Here is a 25,960-nt window from a genome sequence, read left to right on the forward strand (position 1 = left end):
ATAGATGACAGATAGATGATTGACAGAATAGATAGATAGACAGACAGATAGATCGATCATGGATGGATGGATGGATAGATGAGAGAAGGAGGACTAGATGGTTGACAGACGAGAGAGAGAGAGAGAGAGAGAGAGATGAGAGGAGGAATAGATGATTGACAGAATAGACAGACAGATAGATCATGGATGGATGGATAGATAGATGAGTGAAGGAGGAATAGATGGTTGACAGAAGAGATAGATAGATGAGAGGAGGAACAGATGACAGATGATTGACAGAATAGACAGGTGGACAGACAGATAGATAAGTAAGGTCATGGATGGATGGATCATGCATGGATGGATAGATGGATAGCTAGATGAGAGAAGGAGGAATAGATGATTGACAGAAGAGATAGATAGATGAGAGGAGAGATAGATGATGAGAGAGACAGACAGATCATGGTTGGATGGATAGATAGATGGATGGATAGATAGATAGATGAGAGAAGGAGGAATAGATGGTTGACAGAAGAGATAGATAGATGAGAGGAGGAATAGATGACATGATTGACAGAATAGACAGATGGACAGACAGATAAGGTCATGGATGGATGTGTGTGTGTGTGTGTGTGTGTGTGTGTGTGTGTGTGTGTGTGTGTGAGAGAGAGAGAGAGAGAGAGAGAGAGAGAGAGAGAGAGAGAACGAACGAACGAACTCTGGAACGCCTTGAGCAATTTCAACCAAACTTGATACATAGATTATTTACCCTCTAGAGAAAAATATTGTGGGGATGCGTGTTCTGTTAAGATGCATCCTGTTGTGCTTAAAATTACTTCTACCGTACTGCCGTAAAACAGCTTCTACTGTACAGTGCAAGTGGAGTTGCCATGGTAACGTGTTCACAGTACTCCACAAGGGGGCTCCCTCTGTTAAGGGGGAAAATCCAATATTATAAATTACGTTTAGTCCGGACATTTTCAACAAAATCAGGGCATTTTCTGTCTAATACAGAATTAGGATAAATAAATACCCGGGAAACGCCGGGTTATCAGCTACTTTTTTACAAAAGGAGTCATGAAAACGTGTTTTAAGAAACGCTGCTCCAAACCATGTAAGCAAGCTGGCTGGGGAATTCTGGGAGTTGTAGTCCCCCCATTTCAAAGATGTAGAAATTGAGAAGAAATGCCCAAGTGAATCATGGAATGAATCAGCAAACGTTTGCTGACCGCTGAGCTACCGCCTCGGCCAAACTCCACATTATTTTCAAGAATAATTAAATGTTTTTATTATCACTTCGCCGATTGTAAAAATCACCTTCCTAGCATGGATCGGGGGGGAAAAAAGTTTGAATATGAACCCCCAAGCGCACGTGCGAGGAGGGCTCTTCTTTTTCGTCTCTCTACGAGAGTCACGCCATACGTCCCTTGAGAAGCCCCGCCCTTCGGTTCGGCCCCGCCCTCGCGAAGTTTCTAGGCGACCGCGGTGCATTCTGGAGAGGAGACCGTTTGACCAGGGCCGCCGCCAAGATGATGGTGAGTGACGGGGAAAGCGGAGGGAGAGGCGCGTTTATCCGCCACCATCCTCCGCGGGGCGGGCGTCGTTCCCCTCGCGGGTGGGCTTTTCCTCCTTGGGAGAGGCTTCTCTGCGAGAAGGAGCCGGTATTGATGGAAGCCGGGGCGGGTCGCCGGTGGGCGGGCGGGCGGGCGGCCAACGCGGGAGCCTCGCCGGTTGCTTCGCTCCTGCGACGTATAGAGAGGCCTCCCTAAGTGGAGCTGAAAGTCAACGGGCTACACGCGGCCAGGGCCGGTATCCGGGAGACTATAACTCCCGACAGCCTCTGTGACTGCCGGCGCCTTTAACGGAATGGCTACTTTGCCGCGAGGCATTGTGGGAGATGTAGTCCCAGAGGAATTCCTGGCAGGACAGCTCCCCATGTGAGCTGCAGGTATTGTGGACGGGTGCATGTGTGAAGACGTACGAGGCGTGTTATCGCGTGATGCGCAGGCTGGGTTGGCAGAAGAGGCAGGGCCCTCTCCCTCCTCCACCTGCAGGGGGGGATGCATTTAAAAGGTATTATACGCCCATCTCGCTGTCAAAAGGACCCGAGCTGTTTTCAACAATAGAAAAACATATTATAACGTTCAAAACGTTCAGCATGAACAATTAAAACATTAAAATCAACCAAGACCAGGCGAAAGGGACCATTAGGAAGATGGGATGGAGGTGGAATCTTCTAATTTATTACATTCAATTAATAAAAGTAACATTGACATAACAATCTTGAACTAGTCCTTTTGCCTTTGTAAGTAGTCCAGAAAAAGGAGGTGGAGCCACGGGTTTTAATCTATTTATCCATCTACTCTATCCATCTATCCACTCTATTTATCTATCTATCTACCCTATATCTATCTTTATCCATCTACTCTATCTATTCATCTATCTCAGGGGTGTCCAAACTTGGGAACTTTAAGATTTGTGGACTTCAACTCCCAGAATTCCCCAGCCAGCATGGCTGGCTGGGGAATTCTGGGAGTTGAAATCCACAAGTCTTAAAGTTCCCAAGTTTGGATACCCCTGATCTATCTATTCTATCTATCTATCTATCTATCTATCTATCTATCTATCTATCTATCTCCATCCATCCACTCTATTTATTTATTTATTTATTTATTTATTTATTTATCTATCTATCCATCCTATCTATCTATCTATCTATCTATCTATCTCCATCCATCCACTCTATTTATTTATTTATTTATTTATTTATCTATCTATCCATCCTATCTATCTATCTATCTATCTATCTATCTATCTATCTATCTACTCTATCTATCTACTCTATCTACTCTATCTACACTATCTACATCTCTATCTTTATCCATCTACTCTAGGAACTGAGTATGTCTAGTTTAATGAAAAGAAGGACTAGGGGAGACATGATAGCATCTTCCAATATCTCAGGGGTTGCCCCAAAGAAGAGGGAGTCAAAACTATTCTCCAACACACCTGAGGGTAGATCAAGAAGTAATGGGTGGAAACTAATCAAGGAGAGAAGCAACTTAGAACTGAGGAGAAGCTTCCTGACAGTTAGAACAATTAATCAGTGGAACAACTTCCCACCAGAAGTTGTGAATGCTCCAACACTGGAAGTCTTTAAGAAGATGTTGGATAGCCATTTGTCTGAAACAGTATAGGGTTTCCTGCCTAAGCCTATCTTTATCCATCTACTCTATCTATCCATCCATCCATCCATCCACTCTATTTATCCATCCATCCATCTACTCTTATCTATCTATCTATCTATCTATCCTTATCCATCCATCTATCTATATCTATCTATCAATCTGTCTACCCATCTCTATATCAATCCATTTTTAAATTTATATGCCTCCTTGTCTCATTGTAAAGCAACTCCAGGTGGCTTTCAAGTATAGAAAAACACCATTCAAAATGATTAAACATTAAAAACATTCTGCATTAAGAATTAAAACATTGACATCAACCAAGACCAGGCGAAGGGAAGCCCTGGGTCCATATAGAGCCACCGGAGGATCTTGTAGGAAAAGCAAAATATAATAATATAACATTTTTGAAACTGGCATTACATTTTGAGATCCATTCTATGACGGTTGTATTTTTAATAAAACCCTTTATGAAAAGCTAGTGCCTTAAAACAGGAATATATGCAATTGTTTATATTTTTCAGATAAGGCAGACTTATTTCTTATAGATTAATGTTCTAATATACAGCAATATAAACATTTAAAAGGGCTCTTTTTCCAGTTTATTAGTTGTTAATTCTGTCAGTTTATTACGATGTAAACTATTACATCTAATACATTCCTTAAAGGTGTCGCTGTGGTTTTTACTGTCCGTTGCAAATGCTGCTTTTCTTCAATTTTAGGCCTTTTCTATGTCAGAAACAAGTGGCTAATATATATATATATTGTACCTGCAATGGAATTTGTTGTCGTACAGGTAGTCCTCAACTTACAACAATTCTTTAGTGACTGCTGGAAGTTACAACAGCACAGAAAAAGACTGTTTTTCACATGGACGACCATTGGGGCATCCTTGTGGTCCTGTGATCAAAATGTGAATGCTTGGCAACTGACTTGTACTTACGACGGTTGCAGCGCCTTGGGGTCATGTGATCAGCTTCTGCAACCTTCTGACGAGCAAAATCAATGGGAAATGGTTTGTCGTAAAATGGGACAAAACGCCGCGAACAATTGTCTCGCGTAGCTACACAATATGATCATAAGTCGAGGACTACCTGTACATTCCTAAACTGCTTTTTCTTCAATTTTATGCCTTTCCCATGGCAAAGAAACCAGATAATTGGCATTTTATTTTACTTTTTGGACGCTCAATGAAATGGGTTGTGCTGGGTTGCCGCTTTTGACCTCCCGACCCCTGACCTGTGACACGACCTCATTTTCCCCTGCAGCCCACACCTGTCATCCTGCTGAAGGAAGGCACTGACACTTCCCAGGGAATCCCGCAGCTGGTTAGCAACATCAGCGCTTGCCAGGTGATCGCGGAGGCCGTCCGGACTACGCTGGGCCCCCGGGGCATGGACAAACTCATTGTGGATGACAGAGGTGAGGCTGACCGAGACCCCACAATTGCCGAGAAATCAAGGGTGTCTCCAAACTTTGGCTACTTTTAAGACAGGTGGACTTCAACTCCCACAATTCCTCAGCCAGCCCATCTTAAATCCGCCCGTCTTAAAAGTTGGATAAATCCTGGACTTTAGATCATTGTCTTAACACTGTAAGGTGGCTCAGTGGCTAAGACACTGAGCTTGTCGATCAGAAATGTCAGCAGTTTGGCAGCTCGAATCCCTAGCGCCGCGTAACGGAGTGAGCTCCCGTGACTTGTCCCAGCTTCTGCCAACCGAGCAGTTCGAAAGCATGTAAAAAATGCAAGTAGAAAAATAGGAACCACCTTTGTTGGGAAGGGAACAGCGTTACGTGCGTCTTCGGTGTTTAATGCCGGCCACAAGACCACGGAGACGTCTTCAGACAGCACTGGCTCTTCGGCTTTGAAAGGGAGAACCCCAAGGAGCACTTTGCAGGCCTCTCAAACTCTCTGCATGCCCCGTTTTTCACAAAAAAATGGGGCGTGCAGACGGTTTGGGGGGCCTGCACAGTACCAAAACCTTTTTTTTAATTTACCTCTTCAAAACCTTGGTGCGTCTTATACTCTGAAAAATATGGTAGTTGGGTGATGCAATGTCTGCCAGAAAACCACCCAGCTCAGAGAGCAGCAAGGACCCAACAGTCCCTCTCCTCCTCTTTCCCTCCCCTCCTCCTCTTCTCCCTCTCTGCAAGTCCCTCTCCTTTCTAGCACTGATGATGTTACCTAGTTGAGTCACCAAATGTCTGCAAGAAAACCACCCAGCTCAGAGAGCACCAAGGACTCCCCCGTGTCGCTTATTCCTTACCCAGAACAATTCATGCCCCAGATAGTTTGCACCTCACTTGAGAGCTTACCCATAAGATAGCTGTGTGGGGCTGTGAATGCCAGACCAGGAGTACAATGATGGTCTCCCACAAGCCAACATTTGTGAATCAATGACTAGACAGAGGGCTGTTAACTTTCGACCAGGTTTGTAAGGGTATTTGTTGTTGTTGGGCTACATGGGTGTCCTCCGACAGCCCCGGCTTTCCCTCTTTGGACTCTGCTCCAATGTCCAAATGCGTCCAGCACCCTTCCGTGTGCGGATCTGGCAGCTGTCAATCTTTGCAGGCAAAGCCACCATCTCCAACGACGGCGCCACCATCCTGAAGCTTCTGGACGTGGTCCATCCCGCGGCGAAGACGCTGGTAGACATCGCCAAGTCCCAGGATGCAGAGGTGGGCTCGGGAACGAGGAAACAGAATTGGGGTTGGGAGGGGCAGGGCTGGTCTCTGGGTCTTTTCCCTTTGAAAACATTCCGAAGAAAATGCTGGGATGAAAAGCGAAACCCCTTTCCCCCCCCTTCTTTTTATACTTTCTTATCTGGTGCCAAAAAGCCCTGGCTTTTCTGCACTCCCACCACATATGGTAGAAGGTCCCTAGTGCAGCATTACATTTCCAACATCGTGGCCATAAGTTTTTGTTAACTTGAGCTACTCTTGTGAGTGGGATGTGCCACCTATAGAACATCTGGTACACGTTTTCCTTACACGAGGTGGCTAAAGTTAACTTCCTGTTTCTTTCCCGTAAGTCTTGCCGATCGTCCAAATCTATGCTGTAACCGTTCTCCGTGCTAACACGGTTTCCTTTAGCTGCTCTTCCGCCATTGTATAATCCAATAGATACTGGTGTAATTTTTAAAATCATTTTCTCCTCTTCACCTAGTAAAATTTTATCTAATTCCGTGGGTCCTTTCTTAATACCCCATTCTTTTTTGTCTTTTACCTATCGGCATTGGACTTACAAGCAAGCCCACCCTTCCAGTTCTATCCCTTCCCCATATCATTTTAGATTTTAGTTCACCTCTTTCGTTTAGCATCTCCTTATAAGTAACGACTTTCCCTAAATTAATGAAATTCCGATGCACAAACATCGCCAACGTCAATAACCAGCTCGGGGTTTCCATGTAGTTTTGCTGTTTAATCCTTAACCTCGAAACGTTTTCAAGGAAATTAAAAGTCCAGTCGTTCTTTCCAAAAGCACCGCTGGGAGAACCTGTGTGTGTATGTGGGGGTGGGGGTGGGGACGGGTCCTGAAGGCCCTTGCAAAGTGAAGGAAGTGCCCCATGGAGAGAGCGAGAGAGAGAGCTCTCTGGTTCATTGTCCCTCCAGATGGTGGGGAAAGGGTGGGTACAGGCAGTCCTCGATTTACAGCAGTTCATTTAGTGACTGTTCAGAGTTGCAGCGGCACAGGGAAAAAAGGGAGTTTGCCATTTTCACACTTCTGACCGTTTCAGTATCCCCATGTCCCATTCTCCCCCCACCCCATCCCCCGGTTGCCTGTGGCAACTCGAGAGCAGGCCACATCTTATTTGTTTACTTATTTTCACTCTTGCAACCATTGCAGCGTCCCCATGGTCATGTGATCAAAATCCAGATGTCTGGCCACTGACTCATATTTATGACGGTCGCGACCTCCTTGGGGGGGGGTCACGCGATTTCCCTTTGGCGACCTTCTAGTCAGCAGAGTCAACGGGGAAGCCAGATTTACGTGACAACCGTTGGACGAAGTTAACAACCGCAGCGATTCATTAATGGAGCAAACTCATTTAACAAACCTTTAGCTTCTCTGTTCTGACCTCGGCTTCCCCGACAGCACGAAGCTGAGTCCTCGTCCCGATAAACCCCTTTTATTTAATGGACAGTGAATTCCTCTCCAGCAGTCTTTCCTCTCCCACAGTCTTTCAAGATAGTCCACAGTGACCGACCTTTCTCAGGCTTGGAGAGTGGCCAGGCCGAGATCTTTCAGACGCCACAATACTTGGCAACAATGCCTGAATGAACTAAGTGCCTCCTGCAAGCTCCACTCCCCTTTCGCTCCTCTTTTATTTCCTCTGGGAGGGCCATTCACCGTCCACCTGTGGCCTTTCTCCCAAGTCGACCTTGTGCCTTAGCTGTTCCCTTCATCTGGCGACTCTGCACACGCACACACTGGGAACAGGCTCCAGCTGTTCTTCTGCCCCACTGATGTCTGACTCCGAAGGCAGCTGATAACTGTCAGACGGCCCTGGCCCCCTCTCTGCCTCCGACACAGAGCCCTCGTCAGATCCTTCCCCAGACTCCAGGTCTGGCCCAGGTTCCTCCCCAACCCTCCTCACTGTCCGAATCTGCTGCCAGCTCCGCTGTCCCCTAGTGCAGTGTTTCCCAACCTTGGCAACTTGAAGATGTCTGGACTTCAACTCCCAGAATTCCCCAGCCAGCGAATGCTGGCTGGGGAATTCTGGGAGTTGAAGTCCAGACATCTTCAAGTTGCCAAGGTTGGGAAACACTGCCCTAGTGGGCTTGGTTGTGGGCGTAAGTCGAGGGCTGACTGCCCATATCCTAGAGGAGGAGATCCTGAGAAGCTCTGAATCCAGAGATCTCTCCTGTATGGGAAGATCTGGGGACGGGTTTTGGGTGTCCCTTGAAGCGGGGAAGGGATGGAGCTGAGCTTCCTCGGGAGGAAAACTGCCTTATTTCCAAATCTTTTTTCCTTCCCAGGTTGGGGACGGCACCACGTCGGTGACCCTCCTGGCTGCTGAACTCCTGAAGCAAATCAAGCCCTACGTAGAAGAAGGACTCCACCCCCAGATCATCATCCGTGCCTTCCGGGTGGCCACCCAGCTGGTAAGCTGAAGCCGTGGGGCTCCGGTGGGCCTCCTTCCCTTCCAGGAAACCATTTGATCTAAGGAACAGAAGAATAAGGAGATTGTGGGAAGCCTTGAGAGAGTCAAAAGGGGGTCGGGCAAATTGATCTGCGGAGTCTTAGTGGCTCCTAAGGGTTTGGCACCCAGAATGTCCGCCGAAGCCCTTGGAGGAGGAGAAAAAGTAAAAATGAGCAAGCTGGATAGAAGACTCACCACTGGCCGACTCGTCGCGGGATAACTCAAGAGAGCGACAATCGAATTGCAAGTGTGGCTGTCCCATCTCTTCTTGAAGAGCTCCAGGGATGGAGCACACATAACCGCATTTTTCAGAGTATAAGAGGCACCTTTTTCCCCTCAAAAAAAGAGGCTGAAAATCCGGGTGCATCCCATACACTGAATGCAGCATTTTGTGCCTCGCAAAACCCCGCCCCCTTCACCAAAACGTCCGTGCACAGCCTTTAGGAGCCTTGCAGAGTGCGCCTGGGGGGTGGGGGAGGGCAGAAATGAGCGAAAAATGGGCCGCTTCTTGCTTGTTTTGGAGCATGCTACAAGCTGCCTAAAGGCTATTTGTGCCCTTTCTTTGGAAAAACAAAAACAGGCCCGCTTTAGCGAAAAACAAGCCGTTTTGGGAGGTCTGCAGATTGCAAGAACTTTTTAATTTGCCTCTTCAAAACCTTGGCGCGTCTTATACTCCGAAAAATACGGTAACTCCTGAAGGCAATTTCTGTTCCCCTGGTTAATTGTCCTCAACCCTTCGGAAATTTCTCCTCGGTTCCAGGTTGCTTCTCTCCTTGAAGAGTTTCCATCCGTGGCTTCTTGTTCCTGCCTTCAGGGGGCTTTGGAGAACAGATTTGACCCCCTTCTTGTTTTCCTTTGGCAGGCCGTGGAGAAGATCCGGAAGATTGCGGTCACGATCAAGAAGACGGATCCAACGTAAGTGGCTCTCGGTCTCTTTCGCGATTCCATTTGTAGGAAGAATCCTTTCTGGACCGATGGGGTGGACGGAAGGAAGGGAGAAACACAAGGCCATCCGTCTGTTGTCTTACTAGAACAATCCCCTATTTTGGCAGTGGGGGATTTGTTTAGGTCTGGCATTCCCAAAATACCGGCAATCCCTCCTGTTGATATTTTATATATATATATAAAGTTTTTTTTTTCATTTTCATAACATATAACCACATATGTACTATTACATAGCCAAGATCGTATTGTATTATTAAATATTTACATCAATTCATCTTGCCATCAACTCCCAAAACACAGTTATTGGCTCTTCTGCTCTCCATACACCAGGGGTGTCCAAACTTGGGAACTTTAAGACTTGTGGACTTCAACTCCCAGAATTCCCCAGCCAGCATGGCTGGCTGGGGAATTCTGGGAGTTGAAATCCACAAGTCTTAAAGTTCCCAAGTTTGGATACCCCTGCCATACACCATATTTGTCACTCTCTCTCCTCCCCCTCCTCCCTACCTCCTTTCTTCCCTCTGTCACTCTTCTCTCCTTCCCCTTCCTCTCTCCTTCTCTCTCCCCTTTCCACTCCTCCTTTCTCTCCTCCTCTTTCCCCCCCCCCTCGCCCTCTCTCCTATCCCTCTCTTCTTCCCTTACCTCTCTCCTCTACTTCACACTCTTCATCTCTTCACTCCCGTTGCTTGATGGGAGGGATTTTTCTCTTCCCTGCTTATTCCTCCCTTTTGGCATCTAAAGGGAAACAGGCACCGGAAGTAACCCAAACTCCCATGACATAAAGCAGCCTCACCTCCTTTGCCTCTGAATGCAGGTAGTCCTCGCGTTACGACCACAATCGAGCCCGAAGTTTCTGTTGCTAAGTGAAACATTGGTTAAGTGAGTTTGTCCCATTTCCATGGCTTTTCTGGCCACCGTTGTTAAGCGAACCATTGCATTTGTTAAGTTAGCAACACGGTTGTTAAGTGAACCTGGCTTTCCCATCGACTCTCTTCATCAGAAGGTTGTAAAAAGGGACCATGTGAAACAGGGACAATGTGACCGTCGTAAATATGAGCCATTTGCCATGTGTCCCAAGTTTTGATCAGGGGACCATGGGGATGCTGCAAAAGGTCGCAACTTAAAAATGGTCAAGTCAAATTTTTCAGTGCTGTTGTAACTTTGAACCATCACTAAATGAACTGTTGTAAATCAAGGACTGCCTTTATGCGTGCTGGCATCATCTTACTTTCTGAGATACCTAAATACGAGTACTGATAGAATATTTGCAGCTCAAGGTTAGATTTTTATTTTTTTATTTACTTAAATTATATTTTATTTTTATTTATTTCCGTGGGATAATAGATGTGTTAATCCCAAGTATGTTCCAACTCACTTACTGACGATTAACCCTCCACCTCTGCTGGAAGTCGGTTCCAAGCTTCCACTCGCCTTTCTGTGACTTACAACCGTTTACTGACCGTTCGGAGTTACAACAACACTGAAAAAAAGATACGACCGTTTTCACGCTGACAGCTTTTCTGAGCCTCCTCGTGGCCACCTGAACCGAATTCAGATAGTTGGCAAACTGCCTCACACTTACGACATCTGCAGTGTCCCGGGATCGTGTGGTCCCCTTTTGCGACCACCTGACAAGCAAAACTAGTGAATAAACCAGAAGCGCTTAACACCTGCCGTGATTCTGTTTACAACTCCTGCAAAGATGGGTCGTAAAAGGGAGCAAAACCCCCTCAGCAAATCTTGCTTAGCAGGATAAATGTTCGGCTTCCGTTGGGTGGTCATAAGTCGAGGACTACTTGAGGAGAAACTTCCTGACAGTGAGAACAATTAATCAGTGGAACAGAAATTTCCTCCAGAAGTTGTGAATGCCCCAACAGTGGAAGTCTTTAAGAAGATGTTGGATAGCCATTTGTCTGAAAGGGTATAGGGTTTCCTGCCTAGGCAGGGGGTTGGACTAGAAGACCTCCCAGGTCCCTTCCAACTCTACTATTCTATTGTATTGTATTGAAAATCAGAACTGCTTCAGCCCAAGGTTGTCCTAAAGCAGGGGAGTCAAACTGGATTCCTTTGAGGGACAGATGAGCTTTGTAGTTCTCCTCTGCGGGCCAACAAGGGGAGTGACGGAGGCTGGACGGACGCCTCCTGCAGCATTCCTGCTGGACGCGGGGTGCTTTGCTATTTCCACAATCTGGCGCGCGGGCCTTGAGTTTGACACCCCTGCCCTAAAGCCTTTGGCCGTGCAAACCGTCCCTCTTCCTTTTGCTCCCCCCGCCCCCGCCCCCCCCTCGTAGAGAGCTGAGAAGCCTGCTGGAGAAATGCGCCAGCACCGCGTTGAGCTCCAAGCTGATTTCCCATCAGAAGGACTTGTTTGGCAAGATGGTGGTGGACGCCGTCATGATGCTGGACGAACTGCTGCAGATCAAAATGATCGGCATCAAGAAAGTGCAAGGCGGAGCTTTGGAGGTAGGCTTCTGGAGGGAGGGGCGGGGAGGGGTCTGGGAGGCCCACCGGGATTTCTTGGTGGGTTTATTTAAGTCAGTGTTTCTCAAGCACCGTTAACTTCCCACAAAGGTGGTACCTCTTGATCTACTCGCATTGGCAGGCTTTCCTTTTTTAAAATATTTTACATTTAAAACAATGCAGCACCGCAGAGTCGAAGCGACCATACATTTACATTATACACAATTAGTCTCAACCGTTAGCTATTAGCCTACTTAGTGCATTGTCTATCCTCCTGTCTAATCACAATACGCACAGTTTGTTCCAGTCTTGTCACCTTGTCTTATACCAGCGATGGCGAACCTTTTTTTGGCTCGCGTGCCATAAGTGGGGGGAGCGCAGGAGGGTTGTGTGCAGGCGTGCCGAAACCATAATGAAATGTGCGACACACACACACACACACACACACCCCAGGGCACATGCGCGCACCCCCTCCCTCCATTTTTGCATGATTTTTTCGCCCTACCCAGGCTCCAGAGGCTCTATAGGAGCATGGGGAGGGCGAAAACAGCCTCCCCCCCCCCCCCCCCCAAAGCCCTCCAGAGGCTTCAGCAACCTTCTGGAGGCTTCCCTCAAGCCTCCGGAGCAGTCAAAACAACCCTCCAAGCAAATAGGAAGTCCGTTCCCGAACTTCCTGTTTGCCCGTAGGGCCGGGTTTTTTTTGCGCTCTGGAGGCTTCACAGAAACTTATGAGGACCTCCGGGGGAGGGGAGGCTGTTTTCGCCCTCCCCAGGCTCCAGAGGCTTTATAGGAGCCTGGGGAGGGCGAAAAATGGCTTTAAAAAAGGGTGAACTCAGCTGGCCAGCGTGCGTATGCCTGCCCTGACAAATGGCTGGCACGCGTGCCATAGGTTCGCCATCACTGTCTTGTGCCAATCATAAAATCTGTTCCATACCTCAAAATATTCTGATTCCCCTTTATTTTTAAGTTCAAGAGTGAGCCTATCTGCTTCCGCGCAGGCCAAGACTTTTCTGATTATATCGAGATCTGATGGTCTATTTTCTTTTTTCCAATACTGCGCAAAAGTTTTGCGCGCCGCAGTTAGGACATGTACAATTAGATAGAGTACATTTTTCTTAAATCCCTCCGGTATTATGCTTAGGAGAAAAAATTCTGGTTTAAACAAAATTTGGTCTCCCACCATTTGTTCCACCCACGATTGAATCGTTTTCCAATATCTTTTGGCCTCATTGCATGTCCACCACATACGATAAAATGTGCCTGGTGTTTTATTACACTTCCAGCAATTTGGGGGCAGATTTTTAAACATTTTGGAGAGCCGTGCTGGGGGGAGATGCCACCTGTAGAACATCTTATACATATTTCCTTTATAAGCCGTGGCCATTGTTAGTTTCTGATTAAGTTTTCCCCACTTTCGCCAATTCCACATCGTAACCAAATTTTTTCTCGCATTGGCATGCTTTCGAACAGCTAGGTTGGCAGGTGCTGAGGCCAGGACGGGAACTTGCCCTGCCACGTGGTGCTTGGCTCTCCAATCTGGGCTGCCAGCTTTCCAGATGGCAAGCCATTCCTGAGAATTCTGACATTTCGGTCACTAAATGATTGGTTGTAAATTGAGAATGGCCTGTAAATGATCCCACCGCCTTATTTAGTGACATCAGACCAAGGGCCTGCAGCCATCTTTTCTTGTGGATCTCAGGCCTGCCACACTTTCTATTATCCTACTATGCATCTCCTATTGTGGGAAAATGGGGGATTGTAAGGAGTGAGATGACATGTAGCCATAACAAAATTCTTTCTAGAAAGCCAAGGTCATCCTTTGTCTCTGCATCTCTGCACCTGACCGGAACTGGATGGGTCGAAGCTGCCAGCATGGCAGTGGGAGATTGGGCCATGGGATGGGCTTGTGGATGTGGGGGAAAGATCTTGAACTTTCAACTGGGGAGGGGGGGGGAACTGGGAAGCTTTCAGATTCGGGTTTTCCCAGATGTGACAACATGGCTCTCTTCATCAATTGGAACTTTGAGGAATCCTTTGCCTTGGACTCTGATTTAATTTTTGGATGCTATTTGGAGCCTTGACGGTGGTTCTGTGTAGAACAGAGGTGGACTTCAACTTCCAGAATTCCCCACCCGGCGTCGCCATTCCTGAGAATTCTGGGACTCGAAGTCCGCCTATCTCCAAGTTGGGAAACGCCCTTTCAAAGGCCGTGTGACGAAAGGCAGGGCTTGCCCAGATGTTCTTGGAAGCTCCACCCTGAGCCATTTTGTGGTGGTTGTTTTTTGCAGGATTCCCAGCTGGTGGCCGGCGTGGCCTTCAAGAAAACCTTTTCCTACGCTGGCTTTGAGATGCAGCCGAAGAAGTACGCGTCGCCCAAGATCGCCCTGCTCAACATTGAGTTGGAGCTCAAAGCCGAGAAGGACAACGCAGAAGTCAGAGTCCATAATGTGGCGGTGAGGCCTGGGCTCTTTACCAGTGGGTGGGTGGGTGGGTTTGGAGAAAGGAAGGCGTGCAGTGGGGCAGGGGTTTAAAAGGGGGTAGTTGGGCTCAGAGGCTTTTGTGGTGATAGTCTGTTGTACTTAAACCAGGGTTCCTGATCTTAAAACCATTTTGAGATGCGTGGACTTCATCTCCCAGAATTCCCCAGCCAGCATGAGCAATAGTGACAAGTTATTTTATTCTAATCGGATCTAATCCAAAGTGGTGTAGGGTTTCCTGCCTAAGCAGGGGGTTGGACTAGAAGACCTCCAAGGTCCCTTCCAACTCTGTTATTCTATTCCCGTGATGGTGAACTGTCAGAGTCGCACAGTATGACCACTATTTTGGGACAGCCCAGGAGCAAAATACAGGACACAGGTTTGTCTTTTAAACAGTGGTTTGTATACAAGACATATATATATACATACATTCACGTCGGGTGAAATCCCACAGGTTCGGACAGGTTCTGAAGAACCGGTGGCGGAAATTTTGAGCGGTTTGAAAAACTGGCAAATGCCACCACCTCTAGCTGCCCCCAGAGTGGGGAGGGAATGGGGATTTTGCAGTATCCTTCCTGTACCACTCCCACAGAACTGGGAGTAAAAAAAAAATGAATTTCACCACTGATACAGGTGTCACGCAAATACTAAGCAAGCAATCAATCTTCAGCTCTTCACAATAGATAACTCAGAGAGAGAGAGACACCCTTCACATGGCCTCCCATATATATATATATATATATATATATATATATATATATATATATATATATATATATATATATATATATATATATATATATATATATATATATATATATATATATATATATATATATATATATATATATATATATATATATATATATATATATATTTATCAGCACAAATACAACACAAATATAAAAAGGCAACATTAAAAATAAAAATATGGTTTTCTGCCTGGATGGTCCTCTGTAATGAGCCGAAGGACAGAAAGAGGGAGTAGTGAGCTCCCTCCCATATTTGGGCATACCAGGGGTTGTAACACAAATACACACCTATTTCCCTGGCTCAGCTGATAAGTTTAGTTTAGTTTATTTGGATTTAGGGAGGAGAGCCTGTGGCTTAGTGGCTAAGACTTCTCCCTAATATGTAATACAGCCCAGGTTCAAATCCCAGCAAGGGTATGGCTAGCTGATGAGAACTAAATAGCTTGAAATAGATCTATACTAGTCTCCCTTTATTTATTTATCATCTCAGTTTACAGCTTTACAGCAGCTGGTCAGCCATTCCATTGTCATTACCCTGACACAAACCTTTGGAACGCCTGCCAGAGGTGGCTCTCAGAGCCTCCTCTGTGGGCACGTGCTCAGTCGCCAGCTCCTCTTCCAGTCACGTGCACGCCCAGTGGCCAGCTGCGCTCTCCCAGGTTCTGGCTTCCAGCTGGCCGGCACACAAGGTTCCAGGTTTGGGCATTTGGTGCTAAAAAGGTTAACCATCCCTGTCCTAGTCCTAATCTGATGCATGACATGCGCCAAGCTTCCTATGGGTCGGTTGTGGTAGATAACCCCAGCATTTTGCCTCTGGTCCCACAGGATTATCAGGCCATTGTGGACGCCGAGTGGAACATCTTGTACGACAAGCTGGAGAAGCTCCACAAATCCGGGGCCAAAGTCATCCTCTCCAAACTGCCCATCGGGGACGTGGCTACTCAGTACTTTGCGGACAGGGACATGTTTTGCGCTGGCCGGGTCCCCGAAGAAGACCTGAAGAGGACCATGATGGTAAGGGGCCCCTTTTCCCCTGGGCTCCCCGTGTGGGCAGGGGGGACAATTGCCCAGTCGGAATTGGAGCGAGGGTTGGGTGGGGGGCAAGACTCCCTCAGTGGGTGTGCTGGGTAATTCTATTGCGCAGAACGAAATGTGCGCATGGAGACGTGAGAGGGATTCCTTGAGGCACAGGAGAATGTGCTCTCTCTGGACAGACGGCTTGCCCAGTCAGCCTGGGTGGGAGTCTCCTGGGTCTCTTGATTTAGCAGTTGTTTGCAGTGTGATTGTTGGTCTAGCATTTATCTTGGTGTTAATACCTGCTCCTCTGTGTGTTGAATGCTGGCGAGGAGGTGCTTTGGCTTCCTTTGTGGCTCCTCCTCCTCCTCTCTGTAAGCCCTCCAGCACTGATGATGTTCCCTCGTTGGGTCATGAAAGGTCTCCATGAAAGCAACCAGGGACCCCACAGTCATTCTTCTCCTTCTCTTCCTCCTCCTCCTCTCTCCAACCCCCCCTCCCTTCTAGCACTGAGGTCCCCACAATCCTTCTCCTCTTCCTCCCTCCCTCCCCCTCCTCCCTGCAAACCCCCCTCCTCCTACCACTGACAATGTTACCTAGGTGGGTAATAAAACATCTGCAAGAAAACCACCCAGCTCAGAGAGCACCAAGGACCTCACAGCCATCCTCCTCCTCCTCTCTATAAACCCCTCTCCCTTCTAGCACTGATGATGTTCCCTAGTTGGGTCATGAAACGTCTCCAAGAAAACCACCCAGCTCAAAGAGCACCAAGGACCCCAGAGCCCTCCTCCTCCTTCCCCCCTCCCTCCCTTCCCCTCCTTCCTACAAACCCTTCTACCACTGACAATGTTCCCTAGTTGGGTCATGAAACGTCTGCAAGAAAACCACTGAGTTCAGAGGGCACCAAGGACCCCCCCCCCCCCCCCAGTTCAACCCCAAGCTACAGATATTCCCTTCTGTCGGTACAGATGTGACTGTTAAAGGGGGGGAAGGGGCCATCCAGCCGTGGGAATCTCCGGTGGGCTCCTGAATCCCTTGTGGCTGCGTAAAGGTTGCCCTCAAAAGGGTCTGTTTTGCACGGCAGGCCTGCGGGGGATCCATTCAGAGCAGCGCAAACGCCCTCACGGACGACGTCCTCGGACGCTGCGTCGTCTTCGAAGAGGCCCAGATTGGAGGGGAGAGGTAAGGGGCGGTTGGCTTGGAGGGAGGGGGGGGGGCTTCAGGGCCAGAGAAATCATTAGACGAGCCTCACTCGCCCAGCACATCACCCGCTCTTTGTTCTGCAACCGATTGCGCTGGATGAGAACGGCCGTTGGGCTTCCTCGCCTTGTTGACGCTTCTGAATTCGGCCTGGGCAGACGGGGGTCTTCTGGAAGCCAGATGTCGCCAGTGTCCTGGGAATCCGAAACATCTGGAGGGCTCCCGTTGGGTCTCCATGATCCCAGATCACGGATGCTGTGAACGTTTGCTCCCCGGGAAACAATGTCTCCCACGTGTTCACTTAAAGCAGGGGTCTCCAACTCGCGTTTTCACGTGACGCCCCGCAACTTCCCCCTCTTCGCTAAACCAGGGGTGAGCGTGGCCAGCTTGGGATGCATCCGGCCCGTGGGCCATGAGTTTGACACCCCTGGTTTAAAGGAATGCCTCTTTTAAATTAGAGGGGCGCGGTGGCTCAGGGGCTAAGACACTGAGCTTGTCGATCAGAAAGGTCGGCGGTTCGAATCCCTAGCGCCACGTAACGGAGCGAGCTCCCGCGACTTGTCCCAGCTTCTGCCAACCTAGCAGTTTGAAAGCACGTAAAAAAATAGGAGCCACCTTTGGTGGGAAGGGAACAGCGTTCTGTGCGCCTTCGGCATTGAGTCATGCCGGCCACAAGACCACGGAGACGTCTTCGGACAGCGCTGGCTCTAAAACAGAGATGAGGGCCCCGCCCCGCCCCCCCATCCTAGAGTCTGGAACAAGTAGCACACACGGGCAATGGGAACCTTTACTCCTTTAAATTATTTGCTCCGTTATCCTAAATTTGCTGGGACCTGAGAATGTTGAAGATCTGAAATTGTACTACCGTATTTTTCAGAGTATAAGATGCACCAAGGTTTTGAAGAGGCAATTAAAAAAAAAAAAGTTTTTGCACTCTGCAGATCTCCCCAAAACGGCCCGTTTTTTTGTGAAAGTAGCCTTTAGGGCAGGGGTGTCCAAACTTGGGAACTTTAAAGCTTGTGGACTTCAACTCCCAGAATTTCCCAGCCAGCATGGCTGGCTGGGGAATTCTGGGAGTTGAAGTCCACAAGTCTTAAAGTTCCCAAGTTTGGACACCCCTGCTTTAGGGGGCTTGTAGGGTGCTCCTGGCAGGTAGGGCACCCCAAAAAGGAGCAAAAAACGGCCTGTTTTTTGTAAAAGAAAAAAAGGGGGGGCATGCATAGTCTTTAGGAGGCTTATAGAGTGATCTTGGGGGCGGTGGGGGGACAAAATTGAGCAAAAAGCGGCCTGTTTGTCGCTCGTTTCTGCCCTCCCCAGCCCCCGGGAGCACTCTATAAGCCTCCTAAAGGCTCTGCACGGCCATTTTGGTGAAGGGGGCGGGGCTTTGGGAGGCCAAAAATGCTATATTCAGTGTATAAGACACCCACATTTTCAGCCTCTTTTGCGGGAAAAAGGTTTGTCTCATACTCTGAAAAATATGGTAATTTTACCTATTTTGTCCTGCTCACGTAGCGTCTTTTGGAGGCGGTGATCCTTTGAGAGCTGTAAGCAACAAAAATTAAAATTTAATGTATGACAATTAGTGGCCACTCAGTGTGACAATAAAGTGACTACAGTGCAGTATCTCTTTGAAGGCTTCCCTTTTCCATTCCTCGACCTAAAGTCCTTCTCTCTCTCTCTCTCTCTCTCTCTCTCTCTCTCTCTCTCTCTCTCTCTGTCTCTCTCTCTCTGTCTCTCTCTCTGTCTCTCTCTCTGTCTCTCTCTCTCTCTCTCTCTCTCTCTGTCTCTGTCTCTCTCTCTCTCTCTGTCTTTCTCTCTCTCTCTCTCTCTCTCTCTCTCTGTCTTTCTCTCTCTCTCTCTCTCTGTCTTTCTCTCTCTCGCAGGTATAACTTCTTCACAGGCTGCCCTAAGGCCAAAACATGCACAATCATCTTGCGAGGCGGCGCAGAGCAGTTCATGGAAGAGACGGAGCGTTCCCTGCACGATGCCATCATGATCGTTCGGAGGGCCATCAAGGTAACAACGTCCCGAGGGAGGGGGGGTCCCAGGGGACACTCGATCTCGTCCTACCGGCCACCTGCCAGATTCCAGCTATTCAAAAGAAATCTGGATTACTTTTTTCTCCCCTCCCCAGAACGATTCCGTAGTGGGCGGCGGAGGCGCTATAGAAATGGAAATCTCCAAATACCTGCGGGATTATTCCAGAACCATTCCGGGCAAGCAGCAGCTGCTGATCGGGGCCTACGCCAAAGCCCTGGAGATTATCCCACGCCAACTTTGCGACAACGCCGGCTTCGACGCCACCAACATCCTCAACCAGCTCCGAGCCAAACACGCCCAGGTGAGCTTGCCCCGGAAAGGGGACGACGGGCTGCGAGCCTTTTGCAAAAACGTTTTGGCTTCTTTCGATGTCTAACCCTGGGCCTTGGGATCTTCTCGGGGATCCCAGTCTTTGCCTTTATTTCAAAATTCAACCTGCTTTTGTGAGGGCCACGGAGAAACAGCTGCAAGGGAAGAAGGCTGAAGCCCCGAGGTCTGCTTTTCCCAGCCTGGCGCTGCCTTCAAGGGTTGGGCTGGAGAGAATCGTAGTTGTAGCCCAGCAACAAGTGAGTGAAGGTTGTACGCGCAACAGGCATGAATTTAAGGAACCAACTGTGAACAGGCTTAAAGATGAAAATGCAGAGGTGCTGACTGCTGTTATAGGGAGTCCTCGATTTACGGCCACCATCCATTCATCCGTCCATCCATCCATATCTGTCTGTCTTTTATCTCCATCTATCCATCCACCCACATCTATCATCCATCCATCATCTGTCTGTCTGTCCAGCCATCCATCTTCCTATCTGTACATCTGTTCATCCATCTTCCTATCTATCTATCTATCTATCTATCTATCTATCTATCTATCTATCTATCTATCTATCTATCTATCTGTGTTACAACCCCTGGTATGCCTAAATATGGGAGGAAGGTCACTACTCCCTCTTTCTATCTATCTATCTATCTATCTATCTATCTATCTATCTATCTATCTATCTATCTATCTATCTATCTATCTATCTATCTATTTGTGTTACAACCCCTGGTATGCCTAAATATGGGAGGAAGGTCACTACTCCCTCTATCTATCTATCTATCTATCTATCTATCTATCTATCTATCTATCTATCTATCTATCTATTTGTGTTACAACCCCTGGTATGCCTAAATATGGGAGGAAGGTCACTACTCCCTCTTTCTATCTATCTATCTATCTATCTATCTATCTATCTATCTATCTATCTATCTATCTATCTATCTATCTATCTATCTATCTATCTATCTATCTATTTGTGTTACAACCCCTGGTATGCCTAAATATGGGAGGAAGGTCACTACTCCCTCTTTCTATCTATCTATCTATCTATCTATCTATCTATCTATCTATCTATCTATCTATCTATCTATCTATCTATCTATCTATCTATCTATCTATCTATCTATTTGTGTTACAACCCCTGGTATGCCTAAATATGGGAGGAAGGTCACTACTCCCTCTTTCTTTCTATCTATCTATCTATCTATCTATCTATCTATCTATCTATCTATCTATCTATCTATCTATCTATTTGTGTTACAACCCCTGGTATGCCTAAATATGGGAGGAAGGTCACTACTCCCTCTTTCTATCTATCTATCTATCTATCTATCTATCTATCTATCTATCTATCTATCTATCTATCTATCTATCTATCTATTTGTGTTACAACCCCTGGTATGCCTAAATATGGGAGGAAGGTCACTACTCCCTCTTTCTATCTATCTATCTATCTATCTATCTATCTATCTATCTATCTATCTATCTATCTATCTATCTATCTATCTATCTATCTATTTGTGTTACAACCCCTGGTATGCCTAAATATGGGAGGAAGGTCACTACTCCCTCTTTCTATCTATCTATCTATCTATCTATCTATCTATCTATCTATCTATCTATCTATCTATCTATCTATCTATCTATCTATCTATCTATCTATTTGTGTTACAACCCCTGGTATGCCTAAATATGGGAGGAAGGTCACTACTCCCTCTTTCTATCTATCTATCTATCTATCTATCTATCTATCTATCTATCTATCTATCTATCTATCTATCTATCTATCTATCTATCTATCTATCTATCTATTTGTGTTACAACCCCTGGTATGCCTAAATATGGGAGGAAGGTCACTACTCCCTCTTTCTTTCTGTCTATCTATCTATCTATCTATCTATCTATCTATCTCATCTCTCATTTTTCTATCCACGTCTGTCTGTCTTCTATCTCTATGCACCTATGTTTCTTTTCCATCCATTCCTCTCTCTGTCTGTCTATCTCATCTATCATCTTTTCTACCCTGCCCATCTCAGCTAAGTGACCCTGGGCAGTTCACAAACAACAGCCTTAACAACGTTGTTTTTAACACCAGCCAGACATTCCCACCTTCTGGCCTTCTCCACCTTCCTCCAGGCCGGCTGGCCGGTCACTGTGTCCCAATCCCTGCCTCTGCCAAAAGCCCTTGCCCGTATACCCTGCTTGGCTCCAGAGGGAGACCTTGCCTTGCGTCCCAGCTCTTCCTTGGCCGCGGAAGGCGTGGGGTTCTGAGGTTGGCGGTGCCCGGTGGCTTCAGGCCTCTTCTGTCTTGTCCGCCCTGCAGGGAGGCACCTGGTACGGCGTGGACGTGAACAACGAAGACATCGCTGACAACTTTGAGGCCTGCGTGTGGGAACCGGCCGTCGTGCGCATCAACGCCCTGACGGCCGCCTCCGAGGCCGCCTGCCTCATCATCTCTGTGGACGAAACCATCAAGAACCCCCGCTCCACCGTGGACGCCCCTCCCATGGGACGAGGGCGAGGCCGGCCGCACAACCACTGAAAAGCCAGGCTTATGTCGCGGGCGGGAGAGGCGGGGGGGGGGGGGGCCACGAAGACAACCAGGCACATCCCTGTCCTGTCTCCCCCCGCCCCCCCCCCCCCGTCCGTTTTGTCCCGATTTTCCCCCGTGGCTGAGCGGAGCCACTTTCCGCATTCACAAGCCCTCTCGGCGCCATTGAGTTTTGTGGGGGTCATTTGCTCCCTCGAAATTCCAGGGAGGATTTTCCTCAGAGTGCTGACATCCAGCAGCCTCCACCTTCCTCTCCTGGTTTCTAAAGCCCCTCACCCCCCCCACCCCCCCCACCCCCCAAAGGAATCTCTGCAGATTTGACAAAACGCTTGGATATTAGGCGGTTTGCTGGAGGTTGTATTTATTGGGGTTTTATGGAGGCTTAAAACCACAATCACAATAAATCCTTCCCTCTCCCCGGTCTCCCTGTTTGTGCCGATGCTTCTCCCACGCATGAATTGGGCTTCAGGTGTTGGAGTCCCTCCATGTCAAATAAATGCGAGCAGTCCTCGATTTACAACCGTTCATTTAGTGACTGGTGTTACAACGGCACTTTTAAAAAGTGGCTTCATGACTGTTTTTCACACAGCCATTGCACGATCAAAATTCAGACGCTTGGTCGCTGACTCACACTTAAGACAGATGCCGTGTCCCAGGGTGACATGCGATCCGTTTTTGTGACCTTCAGACAAGCAGCAGGAAAGCTGGATTAACTATTAACTATGTCACTAACTTTAACAACTGCAGGGATTCACTGCGAAGAAAGGCCGTAAGATGGGGGACCAAAGTCACCAAACAGGTGTCTTAGCAGTGGAAAATTTGGGTGGGATGGGGGGTCCATTGCAGTCGTAAGTTGAGGACTCCCTGTAATGTTAGGAGAAAACAGGAGAAAAAGACTGGAGAATTCTGGGAGTCGAAGTCTCGTTTCTGAGATTTCCTGACCACCTCAATCCCGCCAGCTAATTCTGATCCATCATCTTCCGTTCTGTTCTGATCAAGGCTTCCCAAGAGCACGAAGCAAACTCCTTGTCCCGACAAAAAAACTCTTTTATTAATTGACTGTGAATTCTGCTCCTTCATATCCAGCAAAGTCTTTCAAGGGAGGATTTACAGTCACAGACCTAATCTGACTTGGGGAGATGACAGGCCGATATCTGCAGAACTTGGCCAGGAGTCTCGGAGAGTCACGAACCAATTAAGCGAAGTCATGGTCTCCTGCAAACTCCACTCCCCTTTCGCTCCTCTTTTATGTCCTATGGGAGGGGCCATTCACCGTCCACCTGTGGCCTTACTCCCAAGTCGACCCCTGTTCTTTAGCTGTTCCCTTTGTCTGGCAACTCTGCGCATGCGCACACTGGGAACAGGCTCCAGCTGTTCTTCTGCCTCATTGATGTCTGACTCTGAAGGCAGCTGATAACTGTCAGACGGCCCTGGCCCCCTCTCTGCCTCCGACACAGAGCCCTCGTCAGAGCCTCCCCCAGACTCCAGGACTGGCCCAGGTTCCTCCCCAACCTCCTCACTGTCCGAATCTGCTGCCAGATCCACTGTCCGCTGGAGGGCCACAACACACTTGGGTGGCAGTGCCCAGTCCATGCTGGATCGAAGCCACATTATTGCAAAGGGAAACATGAGAGTCGTGTTTTAATTCCACCCTGTTCCCAATTCTTTTAGAGAAAACAACAGTCGCTTTCTGGAATTTTTGCCCCCTCTTGATTTTAGCCGCTCTTAAAAACAGGCCTTGGGTTTGATGGGTCTTGTGTGGCTGTTGAAGATTCAGAGCTGCTGGGCCCAGAGCGAATGTCGCCAAGGAAAGCGCTATTAGCTTAACCATTTATCTGCTAGATTCCTTCCCTCCCTCCGTCTTTTTTCCTTCCACCCACTTCTCTTCCTCTTTCTGTTTTCCTTTCTCCTTTCCTCTCTTCATTTACTTTTGTTTTCCTTCCCTTTCTCCTCTTCTTCCTCCCTTCCCTCGCTTTTGCTTTTTCCTGCCCCTTCATTGTTTTCTTCTCTCTGTTCCTTCATTTTCCTTCCTTCCCTCTTTTCCTTCCCCTTCTGTTTTCTTTATTCCTCCATCATTTATTTCCCTTTTTCCCCTTCCTCTCCCTCTCTTCTATCTCCAAATCCATCCCTCCCTCCCTCCCTCCTATCCATCCATTGCATTCCCCTTCCTTCCCTCCTTCCTTCCTTCCTATCCATCCATTGTATTCCTCTTTCTTCCATCCAACCATCCATTGCATTCCCCTTCTTCCTTCCTTCCTTCCTTCCTTCCTTCCTTCCTTCCTTCCTTCCTTCCTTCCTTCCTTCCTCAGGAGCCTGCATTTTGTGATCACTCCTGCCCACTTGGGAGGCTGCCTGGCGGGCGAGGCCAAGCCGTGTTCCGGGAGAAACCCCACACGGAAGCGGGATGCAAGGGGAAGGAGTCCTCAAGGAAAGTATTGGGTGTACAAGAAGACAGAAAAGGCTGACTAGTAGATGACTACCAAAGTGGGTTTGCGCAGGTTGTGGGATCTTACAGGGAGGATAAAACGGATCTTTTCCCATAAGTTTTGCTCCCCCCCCCCCCCAGCCCTTTGGGTAACTAGCCCAGGAGGGACTCTCACAATATTCACGCACGTTTGTGCAAGAAACCAAACAGGTCAACATTTTGCATGTTTTTCTCAGTGGCTTTAAGGAAAAGTAACTCCAGAAGTTTTTCCACACCCAGGTTATAATTTTAATTTCAATCCAAGGTTTTGGGGAGAAGAATATACTTATTTTAATTGCTTGCCTTCTCATTTCTGGGCAAAACACTGCACAGAAAGCAGATTTGCGGGTGTTTTTATTAACCTGATTGCATTAAGGATCAGATTTAAGAGAGAGACTGCGGGGATTTCTCCATTGGGAGAGTTGCGGGCTTCAATTCCCAGAATTCCCCAGCCAGAAAGATTTACAACCAACCTCCCCCTGTGCGGCCTTAATGGACATTTGTCTGGTAAAAGCCTCACTTGTCTTAAGAGACCTCTAGGTTGAATTACTTCGCAGCTTAAGAGGTTAGGAAAAGCAGCCAAGATCAAAGGCTCTTGGTGAAGGTAGCTGCAGGGAATTATAAACCACCCATGGAATTGTAAATGGCTATAGCAGTAGGGAGAAGAGGAAGGAAGGAAGGAAGGAGGGGAGGGGAGGAAAAAGGGGAGAAGGGAGCAGAATAGATGGAAGGAAGGAAGCACAAAATAGGAAGGAACAAATGAGAGGAGCAAATGTGATAGATGGAAGGGAGGAGAGGGAAGGAATAAAGGAACAAGGGAGGAGGAATGAAGGAAGGAGAGGAGAGGAAAAGGGAGAGGGAACAGGATGGATGGAAGGAACAATGGAGAGGAGGAAATGGGATGGATAGAAAGGAGGAGAGGAGGAATGAAGGAACAAGGGAGAGGGGAGGAAAAGGGAGAGGAGGAACGGGATGGATGGATGGAACAATGGAGAGGAAGCAGGATGGAAGGAAGAAAAAAAATAGGGAAGGAACAAGGGAGAGGAGGAAATGGGATGGATGGAAGGGAGGAGAGAGAAGGAATAAAGGAACAAGGGAGGGGGAATGAAGGAAGGAGAGGAGAGGAAAAGGGAGAGGAGGGAATGAGATGGATGGAAGGAACAAGGAAGAGGAAGTAGGATGGATGGAAGGAAGGAAGGACAAAATAGGGAAGGAACAAGGGAGAGGAGGAAATAGGATAGATGGAAGGGAGGAGAGGGAAGGAATAAAGGAACAAGGGAGGGGGAATGAAGGAAGGAGAGGAGAGGGAACGGGATGGATGGAAGGAACAAGGGAGAGGAGGAAATGGGATGGATAGAAGAGAGGAGGGGAGGAATGAAGGAACAAGGGAGAGGAGGGGAGGAAAAGGGAGAGAAGGGAACGGGATGTATGAA

General features: G+C 47.8%; 1 protein-coding gene across 1 annotated transcript; it reads left to right on the forward strand.

Annotated features, from left to right (window-relative positions):
* Window positions 1-1,388: 1,388 nt before the first annotated feature.
* Window positions 1,389-22,485, forward strand: CCT7 (chaperonin containing TCP1 subunit 7). Its single transcript, XM_081960392.1, has 12 exons — window positions 1,389-1,514; window positions 4,433-4,586; window positions 5,737-5,843; window positions 8,145-8,270; window positions 9,171-9,223; window positions 11,545-11,716; window positions 14,002-14,166; window positions 15,768-15,956; window positions 17,041-17,138; window positions 19,040-19,172; window positions 19,291-19,497; window positions 21,836-22,485. The coding sequence occupies exons 1-12, from the start codon at window positions 1,509-1,511 to the stop codon at window positions 22,052-22,054; spliced, it is 1,629 nt and encodes a 542-aa protein (XP_081816518.1). The 5' UTR covers window positions 1,389-1,508; the 3' UTR covers window positions 22,055-22,485.
* Window positions 22,486-25,960: the final 3,475 nt, after the last annotated feature.

Source organism: Natrix helvetica (genome assembly GCF_964273705.1).
Source record: "Natrix helvetica genome assembly, chromosome: 7".
NCBI classification, from domain to species: Eukaryota; Metazoa; Chordata; class Lepidosauria; order Squamata; family Natricidae; genus Natrix; species Natrix helvetica.

Coding starts and splice junctions, on each gene's coding strand:
- CCT7 (XM_081960392.1), top strand. Junction 8,271..9,170: donor TCCGGGTGGCCACCCAGCTG/GTAAGCTGAAGC, acceptor TTCCTTTGGCAG/GCCGTGGAGAAGATCCGGAA. Junction 15,957..17,040: donor ACCTGAAGAGGACCATGATG/GTAAGGGGCCCC, acceptor TTTGCACGGCAG/GCCTGCGGGGGATCCATTCA.